Source organism: Callospermophilus lateralis, chromosome 4 (genome assembly GCF_048772815.1).
Source record: "Callospermophilus lateralis isolate mCalLat2 chromosome 4, mCalLat2.hap1, whole genome shotgun sequence".
NCBI classification, from domain to species: Eukaryota; Metazoa; Chordata; class Mammalia; order Rodentia; family Sciuridae; genus Callospermophilus; species Callospermophilus lateralis.
The window spans coordinates 166,303,077-166,316,678 of NC_135308.1; the positions used below are offsets into that span (position 1 = coordinate 166,303,077).

Below are 13,602 nucleotides of genomic sequence, written 5' to 3' on the forward strand. Positions count from 1 at the left end.
GCGTAGCTGAGAGCAGAGTCCACCATGTGCAGGATCCCGGCCAGCCTGTGCCTGGAGCATAGCTCTATTCAAAGGGTGTACTACATTCTCCTGCAGCCCTTTTCTGTCCCCTGTGATCACATGATGGAATCTCCTTCACAAGGTCACACAGACCTTTCTGTTAAGTACTGGCTGGACTGGCCCTTGCTGTGGTCCAGGTTCCGCCCACTGGTTCCTGTGGCAGTCCCTAGGGCTGGCATGGTATCGCTGCACCCTTTATTTCTGCTCACCAAGCAGAGAAAAAGGACATGAACATATTTCATCCAGAGACACTGGCCCCTGGCAGTTTCTTTGTGAAAACTGGCTCTTTAAACCACAAACCCACATCAAACCTGGACACTGTTGTCAAGTTTCAGATCACGGGGGGTTTGCTTGTATCAGCTTCTCAACCAAGCAAGGACTAGGGATGATTCACAGAAACTAGCACCTGTGAAGTCAAGAACTTATTTTGAGTGGGTTGAGAAACTTTCAAAACTTTTAATTTTAAGGCAATTAACAGTTACAGAAATTGGTCCAACTGGATTGAACCCTGTGTTTCTTTTTGTTTGAAGAAAAATGCGGAGCCAATTTCACCCTTTGGAATCTTTCAAAAGCTGCTCCCTACCAAGAAACAAACAGTGGCCTTGACTCAGAAGTTGCAAAGCACACCCCAGGGCCCCCAACGCACAGAGTAGAAGTGCATCCTCCTGGCTGGAACAAGTCCTGTGCTCCTGCATGCTCTTCCAACCATTCTGTCTCAGAGCCCTTCCTCCCTCTGCCCACTGAGCCCTCCTCTGCCCCGACATTTACACGGCCTTCAGCAAATATCTGAGTGAACAGCGCAGGCCACGGTCCTCCACACAAAGGTTCCTGCATGGACAGGAACACGTGTGCACCATAAATCATGTCAGCCGCATGGCACCTGACCTTCTGTCTCCAGGAAGAGAAACAGGAGGGGGACAGGCCTCAGTGAGAAGACTTGAGAGCCAAGGCATGCTGAAGCAAGGAGGGCAGACAGAAGGGCTGGTGGCACGGCAGGTGCAAAGGCCCGGGGTGGCCTGGGCAAGGATGGAAGAAGTGGGCACATGATCCTGGGATGCAAGGGTGTCCAGGTACAAGATGCCTGTGGGTGTGCAGACCACTTGCTTTTGACTCTGAGACAGACCTGCTGGAGGGGTCTGCTGGAGAGCAGGTGGGGAAATAGGGCAGGTGCTGCCTGGCACCAAGGTGGCAGCACTGGGAGTGGAGGGAAGAGAGCCATTCAGGAGAGACCTGAAAGAGCCAATACTATGTGCTGTCAGTGGCGTGGGCTATGCTCAGCCAGCCAGGGGGAAGCAGGCTCAGAGCTAGGGTCTTGCTTTTCATTTTGGCAAACCTGTGGATGTCTCAAGTAGATGGAGTTCAGGGATAGTCCTGCCTGGCAGTAACTTCCACCACAAACCACCCCTGTTGGGAAGCTGGACCCGTGAACCCAGCCCCCATGTCAAATGCCCTGGTCTCTAGGGTGTCTCTTCCTACCAACTCAATACATCCCTGGGATCCTTCTCATTCACCTGTGAACTCCCAGGATGAGTCCCAGGATGAGTCCAGGCACGGCAGGACTCCACAAGTGTATAAGGAAGGGGTCACTCCCTCCCAGCCCTCAGAAAGGAGGTTGTCAATCAGACTGCCAGGTCTGGTCTAGTAAAATACAGATGTCCTGACCAGAACTAGTGGAACCTTGGCCAACACAGCAGAACACACATTGCTCACAGCAGTATGTGGAACATTCTGGCAAGAAAACTATTTGTAAGAGAAAGAAAGCCTCAATAAATTTCAAAGACTGAAACATCCGGGTTTTATTCTCTGACCATGACCAAATTAAACTGGAAATCAGGAAAGTTCTCAGGAAAATCTCCAAATTTTTATAAATTAATCAATCTATGTTAAAAAATTAACAAAACAAAAGCCCCTGTGGTCAAAGTAGAGATCACAAAGGAAATTGGAAACTCAATGAAAATGGAAGTCAAATTTTGTAGGATACAGATAAATCAGAGCTCAAAGAGAAACTATTAAATTTTAAATGCTTACATTGTCTAGAGAAAAAGTTCCCAAATTAATCAGATAACTTTCCACCTGAAGAAGCTAATAAAAACACAAATTAAACCAAAAAGGTAGGTGAGAAATAACCAAAAAATAACTGAAATAGTAAAGACATACACAATAAAGACCAATGAAACTTGGAGGTGTTTTTAAAAAGACAACAAAATCGACAACTCTTAAGAAGGAAACAGAAGGCTGACCTGAACAACTGGCCTCTGCAGACCGCGCACCCACGAGAGACCGGGATGGACAACTTCATGCCAGCAATCTGTCAGGTGGGAAGAAACGGACAGGCTCCTCAAAGGGCGGAATCAGCAAACCTGGACAACCCTACAGCCACGGCAGAAGACGGCTTGTCATTTAAGGCCGTCCCACGAGGAAACCGCAGGCCGATGGCTTCACCAGCGCTGGCTTGAGTCCGCCAGCCTACAGCCTCCACAGGAGGAAGGGGAGAGGGCCGGGGCCAAGAGGAGGCCAAGGCCAGGACGCCCCGGGGCGGAGGCAAGAGAGAGCCCTGGCCCCGCCCCGGCCCCACCCAGGCCCACCTCTGCCCTGCGGGGGAGGCCTCCCGGGCCCGCCCCGACCCGCCTCAGGTTGCTGCACGCACTACTCAGGCATGACGTCACTGCAGAGCGCGGGGTCTTCCAGAATGCTGACCAACGCCAACCGCCAACCGTCGCAGGCACGCTGCGCTCCAAGGGAGTCAACGCAGGCGCAGGCGCAGGCGCAGGCGCAACCGCGGCGCCCCCATTGGCCAGGAGCAGAGAGAGGCGATTGGATCCGCAGCAATCCCATTGGCTGAGCTCCGCGGGCGGCGCCCCCATTGGCCGAGGGAGATAGCCGCGTGCCGTGCCTCAGGTGGCCAGCGAAGTCAACTCGGCGGGGAGAGCGGAGCCATGCTGCGCCTCGCGGCCAAACTGGTGGCCTTTTTCTGGAGGAGGGAGGACGTCCCCGAGGAGGAGCCCGGGCAACCAGAACCGGAGCTCGCGGAAGGTGCGCGTGGGGTGGGCGGGCGCCCCTCAGAGAGCCTCCGCTGGGAGGCCCAGGGCTGCGGGCTGCGACCAGCCTGACCTGTGACCTGTGACCTGTGACCGTGACCGTGACCCCACGGAGCCGCCTACCCTCGCGTGTTGGGGCCGCAGCACGTTCTGCGCTGCGCGCGGACCAGGGCCTCGCCTGTCCTCCAGCCCCGTCAAGCTGAAGCCGCGCCTTCAGCTTGGCCATCAGCTCCTCCCCTCCCAGCGCAACGCAGGGCCGCCCTTTTGGCTTATGCACAGTTCCTGGTTTGGACACGGGTCCTTCCCGCTCTTTCTGGGAAGAACGATCTGGCAGTCCATCTCCATCAAGGCGCCCTCTTGCTCTCGCGTGTGTGCCTGCGAGGGCACCTCCGACTCTGCACGCCTCTGCCTTATCTCTTTCCCTGGCGTCACTTGCAGTTGTGAGCTTTCCTCATTCCAAAAAAACGTCATCCGACCCTCTTCAAGCGTGCTTTCTGAATGTGATGAAATCGCTCCTCCTCTTGTGCCGCTAATGCTGGCAGACTGCCTCTCCCTGGTGCAGCTTTCCCCCAAGGTTACAGCTGTTTCTCCCTGTTCCTCCTTCTCTACAGGAATTGAGTTCAGGGTAGTGCTTCCCTTTGGCTTTCTCTAACCTCTAAAACGATGACATTCTCCACAAGAGAAGCCAGAAATATCAGAAATAGAGTGAATTGGGGGCAGCACAGTAAAGGCCACCCTATGCTGATGTGTTAAGGCCTACAGCCAACTGCAACCTGGAGCAGGTCACTCATCCAGCTGGTCTCATCTGTAGAATGGCTTTCAGCAACAGCTTGCACTCCAGCAATGTGCATCACTGAGATTGCTCAGCTCTGATGTGGCCTGGGCCCCAGGCTTTCTCCTGTGAGAAGTCGCCGGGAAGGCACAGCAAGGACTGCAATTACAGTTCTCAGGAGATCTCTCTGGCTGAGGGCCAGTTGGTTCTTTCCCAGTCTCCCTGGGCTGCTGCCGCTGCTGTTCTTGATAATAATAAGGGAAGATGATGGTAACAGTTCCTGAAAGCCAAGCAGTTGATATGGCGCTCTGCCCCATGCCAGCCACTGAGTACGTTGTGTGTGTGTGTTGGTACTTGACTCTCCAACAGCACTCATGGGTAGTGACCAGTATTCTCTCCATTTCACAGATGGAAACTGAGAAGCCCAGGGTGATACATGGCAGTAGAAGAGCCAGGAGGCAAAGCCAGATAGTTTGGGTTCTCCCTACCACATCTACCACCTATGTCCCCCAGAACCTGAGCCTCTGCCCCAGAAACCCTACATTCCAAACACTCCATGCCATGTCAGGGTCTCTACATCTCAAATCCCGCCCATAGGCTCCTGTCCCCTGTGGATGCTCATGGTCTTTCTCTGGTAGGGCACAATTGTAGCTGATCTTGCTAACCTCTTTGCTTGCCTGTTTCAGGTGACACTAGGTTGAAAACTGTGCAGGGTGTCGTGACAAGGTACTGTAGTGATTATGGCATGATTGATGACTTGATCTACTTCTCCAATGAGGCTGTGACTAGCAAAGTGCTTCTGAACGTTGGACAAGAAGTCATTGCAGTTGTTGAAGAAAACAAAGTGTCAAATGGACTGAAAGCAATCAGGGTGAGTCCGGGTTCATTCAGCAACTGTCTGTATGCTCCACATTTGTCAGCCTCTCAGACATGGCCTGGCCAAGGGAGAGTGGAGTGTATCTGAAGGGGAAGCGTTTGTTTTAAAGTTCAAAAGGTAAAGTTTGGGGATGTAGCTGTAGCTCAGTGGTAGAGCACTTGCCTGGCGTGTGTGATGCATGGGTTTAATCCTCAGCACCACATAAAAATAAATAATTAAAAAAGGTATTGTGTTCATCTATAACTAAAAAAATTTTCAAAAAGGTAAAGTTTGCTTATAAATGTATGCTAGAATACTGTTAACAGTTCTTTGTTCTTCTAGCCATTTTTAAAAACTGTTCTTTAAATGATAATGATTGAATCCTTTATTAGCAGGTTAGCAAAACTCAGTGGACTCTATTATTCAGCAACTTTTTCACATAAAATAGTATTTTTGTAGCACAAATTCTTGGAGGTACAATTGCTAAGTCAAAAGGGTATGCAGATTTCATAAGATTATCATCAATTTGGCATTATTAATATTGTATGAGTTTATAGTCTCAGTTGCAGAATGGAGACTGCCTGCTAACTGGTGTTTGCAGGGATATCATTATTCCTGAGCTTGGAAATATTTGCCAGTTTAGTAAATGAAGAGTGATCTCATGATTTTGTGTGTAAACCTTAAAGTATGTTATTTTTTCAAATTTTTCACTGAGATATCTTCATATCCTTTATCAACTTTTTGTTGGGTTTAGCTTTTTTGCTTATTAAAGCTTACCTAATAATGAAAATTAGAGCTTTTAAAGGAAATTTATTATGTGAAAGTGTTAAAAATATTTTCTCTAAGATCATCTTTGACTTCGTTTTACAGTTTCAATTTTTTTTTTTTTTAAAGACAGAGAAAGAGAGAATTTTTTAATATTTATTTTTTAGTTTTTGGTGAACACAACATCTTTATTTTATTTTATTTTTTATGTGGTGCTGAGGATTGAACCCAGCGCCCTGCGTATGCCAGACGAGCATGCTACCGCTTGAGCCACATCCCCAGCCCTACAGTTTCATTTTATGTAGTTAAATGTGTCTTAATTTATTGGATGGATTTGGGTCTCTTAAGCATCCTTTGAGAAGCCAGGCATGTTGGCACATGCCTGTGATCCCCGTGGCTGGGAAGCTGAGCCTCAGCAGCTTAGCAAGACACTAAGCAACTTAATGAGACCTTGTTTTAAAAAAAATAAAATAAAAAAGAATCCTTTGAGAGGGTTATTCTACTTCTTATCATAAATATTCACTCAGATTTTCCTCTGAAAATTATTTGTTTATTGATATTAATCTTGAGTCATTTGTTGTGTCCTGTAGACTGCCAGATGTTCCTTTTCTCACAGCTCAACAATCACCCTACTGAGACACCTACTTTTTTCCTGCTGACTTGAAAGGTTTCTTTCCATGTATCAGAATCCCACTTTCTTGTGGTTATGGGTCCCTGTGTGTCCTTTGGATCCCTTTTGCATGGCCACTATCACTGATGGTAGGCAGGTTTCCTTTCCTTACCTTTATTTGTGGGTGGAATTTGCTTGGCTTTCATATGTTCTGGGCGAGATGTATTTTTTGTTGTTAATTTTCTGCTCTGATTGTTTTTGTCCTGAGTTTATGGATTCCATTTAGGCTTAATTGACATAAACTTTAACTATAAATTATGTCTGTTTATTTATGTAGTTTTTTCACAACTTAATAGTATTTTTAAGGTTCTGCAAACTTTTTGAGTTATCTCAAGTAATTTTGGGGTTTATTCCGTTATTGATATGATTTTATTTTTTTATTTGGTACCAAGGATTTAACCTAGGGACACTTAACCACTGAGTTCATCTCCAGCCCTTTCTATTTTTTATTTTTGAGACAGAGTCTTGCTAAATTGCTTAGGGCCTCACTAAGTTGCTGAGACTGGCCTCAAACTTGTGATCCTCCTGCCTCAGCCTCCCAAGTCTCTGGGATTACAGGTGTGCTCTGCCACAAATATTCAGTATAATTTTGCATAGTATTTTCAAATTAATCTTTTTCTTTATAGGAAAGCTATTGATTTTTAATGTAACTTATAAGGTGGCAAACTTATTGAGTGCTTAACTACTTCTTGGAAATGCGTGGGTTATATAATGTTATCTTAATGTTTCATATCATAATTTTTAAATGATACATATAAAAATAATTCAGATTGCAGAATTACATTGGTCAGTGTGTAGCTACTTGAATTTATTAAAACTAAGTAAAATTTAAAATTGGTTCTTCAGTTTCTTCAGCCGTATTTAGCAAGTGCTATTTGTAGTAGCAGCTGCCAAGTCAGGTGGCACAATCAAAGGAAGTCCATGCCCCACAGAAGGTACTTGAGGCAGCCCTGGCCTGGATGCTGTGATGTGGGAAGCAGAGCCTTTCCATGCTCCCAGCTGCATCTCACCTCTCACACCTGCGTCTTCCAGCCACGATGCAGTGTCTTTCCACTTGTGAGGCTTCATTCCCTCCCTCAGTGGTTTGCAGTTGGTAGGGTAAATCTTACATCTCCTTGTTGTTTCCTAAGTATCCTCTTTCTTTTGATGCTCGATTTCCTCTTCAGATTCTTCAGAGTCTTATAAAAATAAAACTAATTTTGTGTGTGGACTTTGTATCCTGCTACTTTGCTGAGTTTATCAACTCTACATTTTTGGGAGGGTAGGGACAAAAACATGCAGCCGTAGCAGTTCTTATGAATACACATGTGTGACCCAGTCAGCTCCCAAAGGCCTCACCTGCTAACCTGGGACAGCTTTAGGTCTTTTACATGTGAGATCAAGCTATGTGTGAACAGAGATAGTTCTACTTCTTCTCGAGTTTGGATGCCTTTTATTTATTTATTTATTTATTTTTTAGCCTAATTGCTTTGGTGAGGACTTGCAGTGCCGTATTGAATAGAAGGAGAGAGTGGGCCTCCTTGTCTCCTTCCTGATCTTATGGGAGAACTGTTCATCTTTGAGCGCTGGGTTGATGCTAGCAGTGAACTTTTATTTATGACCTTTAGCACATTGAGGAAGTTTCCTTTTACTCCCGGTTTGGGTAATGTGTGGTGAAGAGATGTACAGTTTAATCAGATGCCCTTTTTTTTTTTTTTAGATGGACACAATACGTTTATTTTATTTATGTATTTTTATGTGGTGCCGAGCATCGAACCCAGTGCCTCACACTTGCTAGGCAAGCACTCTACCGCTGAGCCCCAGCCCCAGTCAAATGACAGGTCATGTGGTGTCTTCTGGTCAATGTGGTATGTTCTTCTGCTGGCTGGAGTTCAGGTGATGGGCTGCTCTTGCATTCTGGGATAAGCCCACTTGGTCATGGTGTATAAACCTTTCAATATGCTGTACACTCATTTGCTATTTTGGTGAAGATTCTCATCTGCATTCATGAGGTATTGCTAGATAGACTTCTCTATGGTGATAAATAGTATTAGCAGGCGGGGCCTTTGGGGAGTGACTGTCATGAAGGCAGGGGCTTCATAAATGGGATTCATGCCCTTGGAGACTACAGGGAGCTCCTCATTCCTTCTCGCATTTGAGGACATGTTATGAAGGTACCAGATGTGAACCAGGAAACAAGTCCTCACAGATGCTGAAACTGCTGCCTTGATCTTGGACTTCCCAGCCCGAATGGACTAAGATAAGATGTTGGCCTGCAGTTTGCTTATTTTGTCCTCCTTTTATAACGCTGTAAGTTGGTGTGTGATTTGTCTGTCTTACAGGTAGAAGCTGTCTCTGATAAATGGGAGGACGACAGCAAAAGCTACGGCAGAGGGCTGTCCGACTCCAGTCCCCGGGTGCTGATCGGTTGCGTGACTTCCCTGATGGAAGGCACTGGCTATATTAGTCAGACCACGTACTTCTCTCTGGAGAGCGTGTGTGAAGGTAGCTGGATGGGCTTCTGCTTTACATTTAAGATTGGGCTTTGCGATTTTAACTGGCTTGGATTTGAGATAGCAACGTGCATTCTTGGAATGGTTGGGTTCAGTCATGCCTCTGCCAGTGCCAGCCCTATGCAGGGGTCTCAATGTTAACTGTAGCCCCCCAAAATGACATCAACAGGCAGCTGCTGGGGATTTTGAAATCTGCTCTCTCTGTGGAACTCCTGAGTCCTGGGAAATGCTGCCTGGGATTGTCTATTCCCCTCAGCCATACCAACAGGAGGCCATTGCCTAGGTGGCCTTGTGGAGAGAGGTCTCATGGAGAGATGGGGAATGTTTCAAGCTGTAGACATTGACAAGAGACACACGAGGGAAGGCTTACCCTGAGGAGTAAAGACAAGCCCAGGCAGAGGGTTTTGCTGATAACAAAAAACTCAATTGAGGCAAAACCAACTCCTCTGGAAGCTGAGGGAGGGTCATGCTCAGAGATGTCCCTGGGTGGCAGAACGGCCCTGATGTAATCCTCTGGCTCAAAGTTTTGAGCCCAAATTGTGAGTGGCCTTTAGCCCAGGAGCCAAGTGTCGGTCCAGCCCAGTGGGGTCTGCCCTGTCTCAGGTGTCTCTCTGGTAACCAGTATGGTTGCTCCAGGGACCTATTCTCATCTTTGACATTCCCAAGGTCTTCAGATTGTTGTTCTAAAGCCTGTGCCCCATCACCGCCCCCCCATCCTTGCTGTCTAACAAAAGAAAAATCTGAATATATTAGAACAGTTGTGATATTGATAATCTGAACTGGGCAGTTGGATGTCATTTCTCTCTTGCCATTTCAGGTTTCCAGCCGTGCAAAGGAGACTGGGTGGAGGCTGAGTACTGGATCCGGCCAGGCACGTGGAGCAGTGAGGCCATATCAGTGAAGCCGCTGAGGTACAAGCGCATGGACAAGGTAGTGTGTGACAAGTGGCTCCTCCCTGTGTTTCTGCCACACCTGCCTCCAGGATTCACTTCCATGCCCCAGGTTCTCCCAGAGGTTCTGGGAAACCTAGGTGAGCGCAGCTCAGCCAGGCCTGTGTTTCCTCGGGGAAGTAGAGACGACCCTGAGTACTCACAGATGTGGGCGTGTGTAACATGTTCTAGGGGCAAAACGTGCCTGGTAGAGAATTGTGGGGTGAGTGGGTGGGCTGTGGGACCTCCCTTCCTCCTGAGCTCGTGTGATTGGGGAGTGAGGTGGAAATGAGGAGGAATTGAGTTTGCACCAGGGCGAGATGGGGGCACGGCTGTTCCGTGTCTGAAAAGTGGGGAAGGTCTGTGGGCCACCTCTGTAGCCCTCTCAGCCCGAGCTCACAGACTCCGCACGTCCTCCTGGGTCAGGCCTCCTGGGTCTGCTGCAGAGTTGGAGAGCTGTGCCCCTTGCCAGCAGTGTTGTCAAGCTCAGCACCACACTCGCAGGTCTGCGTCTCCAGCCTGTGTGGGAGGAACGGGGTGCTGGAGGACAGCATCTTCTTCAGCCTGGACTCCCTGAAGCTGCCGGAGGGGTACACGCCACGGAGGCACGATGTGGTCAACGCCGTGGTGGTGGAGAGCAGTCAGTCATGTTATGTGTGGAGAGCGCTCTGTATGACCCCTGTGAGGAGGTAAGTAGCAGCACTCCTGTTTGGGTGGGGACAGGCCAGACTTGAGGAGTCAGTCATGTGCTATGCCACAGTGGTTTGGATGACCGTTTCCATGCAGTGCTGGTCCCCTGAGATACACTGCTCAGTGACATTGCAGCCTTCCTAGTTCATGTAGGTACACCCTGGTGCTCACACAAGGACAGACTTGCCTCAGGACAGTCACATTTCTCAGAACATGTCCCCATCTGAGAACGCATCACTGCCCTTTGGTAAGGCAGAGAGCAGGCCTTCCAGGTCCCGCGTTTGCTGTAGGAGTGAGTGTGGAGGGCTCAGCCTCCCGGTGGAGTGCAGGTAGATTTCCAGTGTCCTTCTTGTCTCTTAGTCCCTTCGTCCTAAGATGATGACTGTCTAAGCCCCTTTTCTGTTGCTAATGACACAGTACCACAGACTGGGCAAGTTATCAAAGAAAGAGGTCTGTTTGGGCTCAGGTTCTAGTACAGGGTCAGGGGCTGCATCTGGTGATGAGCTTCTTGCTGGCAGAGCCCTAGGCCATGCAGGGCACTTCATGGCAAGAGTGCCTGGCATTTATTTGCTGACCCCTGCAGATGACTATTAATGCATTAATCACATGAGTGGATTAACCCTTTCATGAGGGCAGAGCCCTAATCACCTCTCTAAGGTGCCACCTGGTCCCACTCTTACCATCTTGTAATGGGGATTAGATTTCACCTGAGTTTCAGAGGAGACAGAGCCTAATCAGATCATAGTGATAATTGCCATTTGGTGTAGAGTCTTGTATCGTTTGTTCTTTCATGTTTTGGCATTTAAAAGCACATGTTGGACATAGTAGGTTCTTGGGGTGATTGTAAGGGCATCCTCGCATGTGGTGTCCTTCTTGTGTGAACACACATAGCGTGGTGTGGCCCTTCCTGAGCCCTGCACATGGCTGACCAAGCCCTGCCTGCCTTTTCCCTGGGCAGGTTCCTCACTCCTTCATTATTCTCATCACTACCCCATTTCCTCAGTTGAGTGCAAGCTATGTGTGGGGAGTGTTTTGTCTGTTTTCCCGCCCCACATCTGGTGCCCAGCTTGGTCTCTGGGTTGGGCAGGCCAGCCTTGTGTCTCCCAGTGGCCACAGGTGCATGAGGGAGGTGCATGAGTTGACCAGTGGTGCTCTGCCCTCACTCTGCTCAAGACCTTCACCTCACTCTGGCCACGTGGAGCCTGTTTCCTTTCCCAGGGAACCCTGCTTTCCTCCTGGGGCAGGGAAGAGAGACGTGGCCCTGTCTGCCAAGCAAGGCTAGCTGATCACTGACTGGAGCCCCAGCCCTGGGTCTTGATGACCACAGGCTTCCTCTGCATTGTGCCTTGCTGTAAAGCCCCCTCCGTGGCCTTGAGAAGCATGGCCAACAGGTCTTACTGTGGGCCTGTGGTTGGCATGACCACTTGAAGGACATGCCCCACCACTCCACCCTGCTGTCTTCTTCAGGCCACAAGTGCATGGAGGTAGAGGTGTATTTCTGCCCCACAGCACATCTGTCTTCTCATCCTCGCTTGGGTTTCCTGTCCAGGGTGTGGTGCTGCTAGGCTGTGGAATCGCGCGTACACTGCCCCTTCTTGCTGGGGTCAGGCCTCATGTGCAGCTACTAGACTTTGCTTCCAACCTTGGCTGCCCCCTGTAATTGCAGACTCCTGGTATTCCCTGTGTCTGATTGACAGCACAGATAAGCAAGGCAGCTTCTGTTCAACGCTCAGTCCCAGTACCCCTGAAAACAGCCTGTCCTGTACGTGGGTTGAGCCAGAAACCTGGAGGCTGCTTGCCTCCCTTCTTACTTCCTCTGGCCTCATCCATAGCAGATGTGGGCAGTGCACACCAGGCCTTTGCACAGAGAGGGGAGAAGAGAAAGGAAGGGACAGTACAGACCCAAGAAGGGACCACTGAGTTTGTGAGCAGGGCCAGAAATGGAGAGGTTCATTCTAGAGGCCTTTTTTCTTATGGGCTGCAGGCCAGGGTAGTGCTCAAGACTGGGTTGACCTTCTGGGCAGAGTGAATGGCAAAGGGAAAAGACACTCTGTTTTGAGGCAAAGTAAAAACTTCTCATCTTCAAAAGAGCCAGACTTGCTGTAGTTGGCGCTGCTTAACCAGAGGTGTTGGGAGCGCACGCTCAAAGCCCTGGTGATGATGCCTGTCGCCACACATTGCCATGCCGAGCTCAGCAGGTATGGTGAGGTCTGCCTCTGAACACAGATGTGGAAAAACTACCATAAGTGTGAGGAGGCGACTTTCAGCTCCCTTTTAGTGTTATGGTACCACTGTCACACATGTAGTCCCTTGTGAGGACACTGTCATGCTGCCTGTCACTGCGTGTCAAAGCAGAAAGTGTCTCTTCCTCCCTCCCTCCCTGCCCTGGACCCTGGAGCTGGAGAGAAGGGGAGAGGCCTGATGACATCTGTGCTGCCTGTCTTTCTAGACTTCTTCTGTGAGATAGCCTGCTATCCCTGGAAATTCTGGGTCTTAGGGAGTTTCTGCCTGTAGTTAGGTGGGCACCTCTAGGCTCATCCACAGTCTGCCCTGGAGCTAGAGCAGGGACAGAGAGCAGGGGCCTTCTTATGTCCCACACCTCTAATTGGCCCTTGCTTCAGGGACCCTACTGCTGCTGGTGAAGCCCCAGAGGAGTCCTGGGGAGCCCTGCTGTTGAAAAACAAAGGCAACATTGAAGTCACAAGGATGACAGACTTTGGAACCCTGAAGGAAGGAGGAAGCAAAACCATGGTGATCTGCATAGAGTAAGTGCCTCTGGGGGTTTGAATAAAGCGACAGGACAGCAGAAGTTTCAGCTGCATGCCTGTAGATTTTCGAAGGCCTGTAGAACCAGCTGGACTTTCTCTGTTTATTGTTTCCCTCTGAGAATATTGTCAAACTTTTGACTCCAAAATGTCTTTTTAACTTAAACCCATAAAGGCATTTGCAGTTGCTGTTCGCCAGGTTGATTTCTCCTTTGTGGTGACTGCGCCTCAGCTCTGGAAATCTGCAGGCTGTTCTCTTTCCTTCTTCAGGAATAAAGGAGACGTTCCTCAAGACCTAGTCAGCTGCAAACTGGCTGGCTGGGACAGAGCGCAGCAGTTCAGGTTTCAGACCCTGGACAAAGGCCACACCTGCCTAGAGGAGTCTGTTCCAGAGAAGGAGAAGCATTTTTCAGATGACGATGTTAATTCGTTAAACAGCTACCAAAAAACCTGTGGTGATGGGACACTAGAAAACACAGAAGTCTCTCCAGGTAGGCAGTCCAGCTGCTAAGGAGGAGCCCGTCCACGCAACTGTCACAGCATAAGGGCTGGGATCTGAGGCAGC

The 13,602-nt window shown here is 49.0% G+C and overlaps 1 protein-coding gene and 1 long non-coding RNA gene across 4 annotated transcripts in view; one reads left to right on the forward strand and one right to left on the reverse strand.

The window, feature by feature from the left end:
* Window positions 1-371: 371 nt before the first annotated feature.
* LOC143397327 (uncharacterized) lies at window positions 372-2,864 on the reverse strand. Its single transcript, XR_013091157.1, has 3 exons — window positions 2,708-2,864; window positions 2,301-2,368; window positions 372-466 (listed from the first exon to the last, which is right to left on the reverse strand). It is a non-coding gene; the product is annotated as an uncharacterized LOC143397327 (long non-coding RNA).
* A 132-nt stretch (window positions 2,865-2,996) lies between these two features.
* Mov10l1 (Mov10 like RNA helicase 1) overlaps window positions 2,997-13,602 on the forward strand; it is a 60,357-nt gene continuing 49,751 nt past the window's right edge. For all 3 annotated transcript variants that reach the window (XM_076853395.2, XM_076853396.2, XM_076853394.2), the window contains exons 1-7: window positions 2,997-3,093; window positions 4,557-4,741; window positions 8,483-8,645; window positions 9,471-9,583; window positions 10,087-10,271; window positions 12,894-13,037; window positions 13,308-13,528. In XM_076853395.2, coding sequence (XP_076709510.2) covers window positions 2,997-3,093; window positions 4,557-4,741; window positions 8,483-8,645; window positions 9,471-9,583; window positions 10,087-10,271; window positions 12,894-13,037; window positions 13,308-13,528 — 1,108 coding nt within the window. The remainder of the gene's footprint in view (window positions 3,094-4,556; window positions 4,742-8,482; window positions 8,646-9,470; window positions 9,584-10,086; window positions 10,272-12,893; window positions 13,038-13,307; window positions 13,529-13,602) is intronic.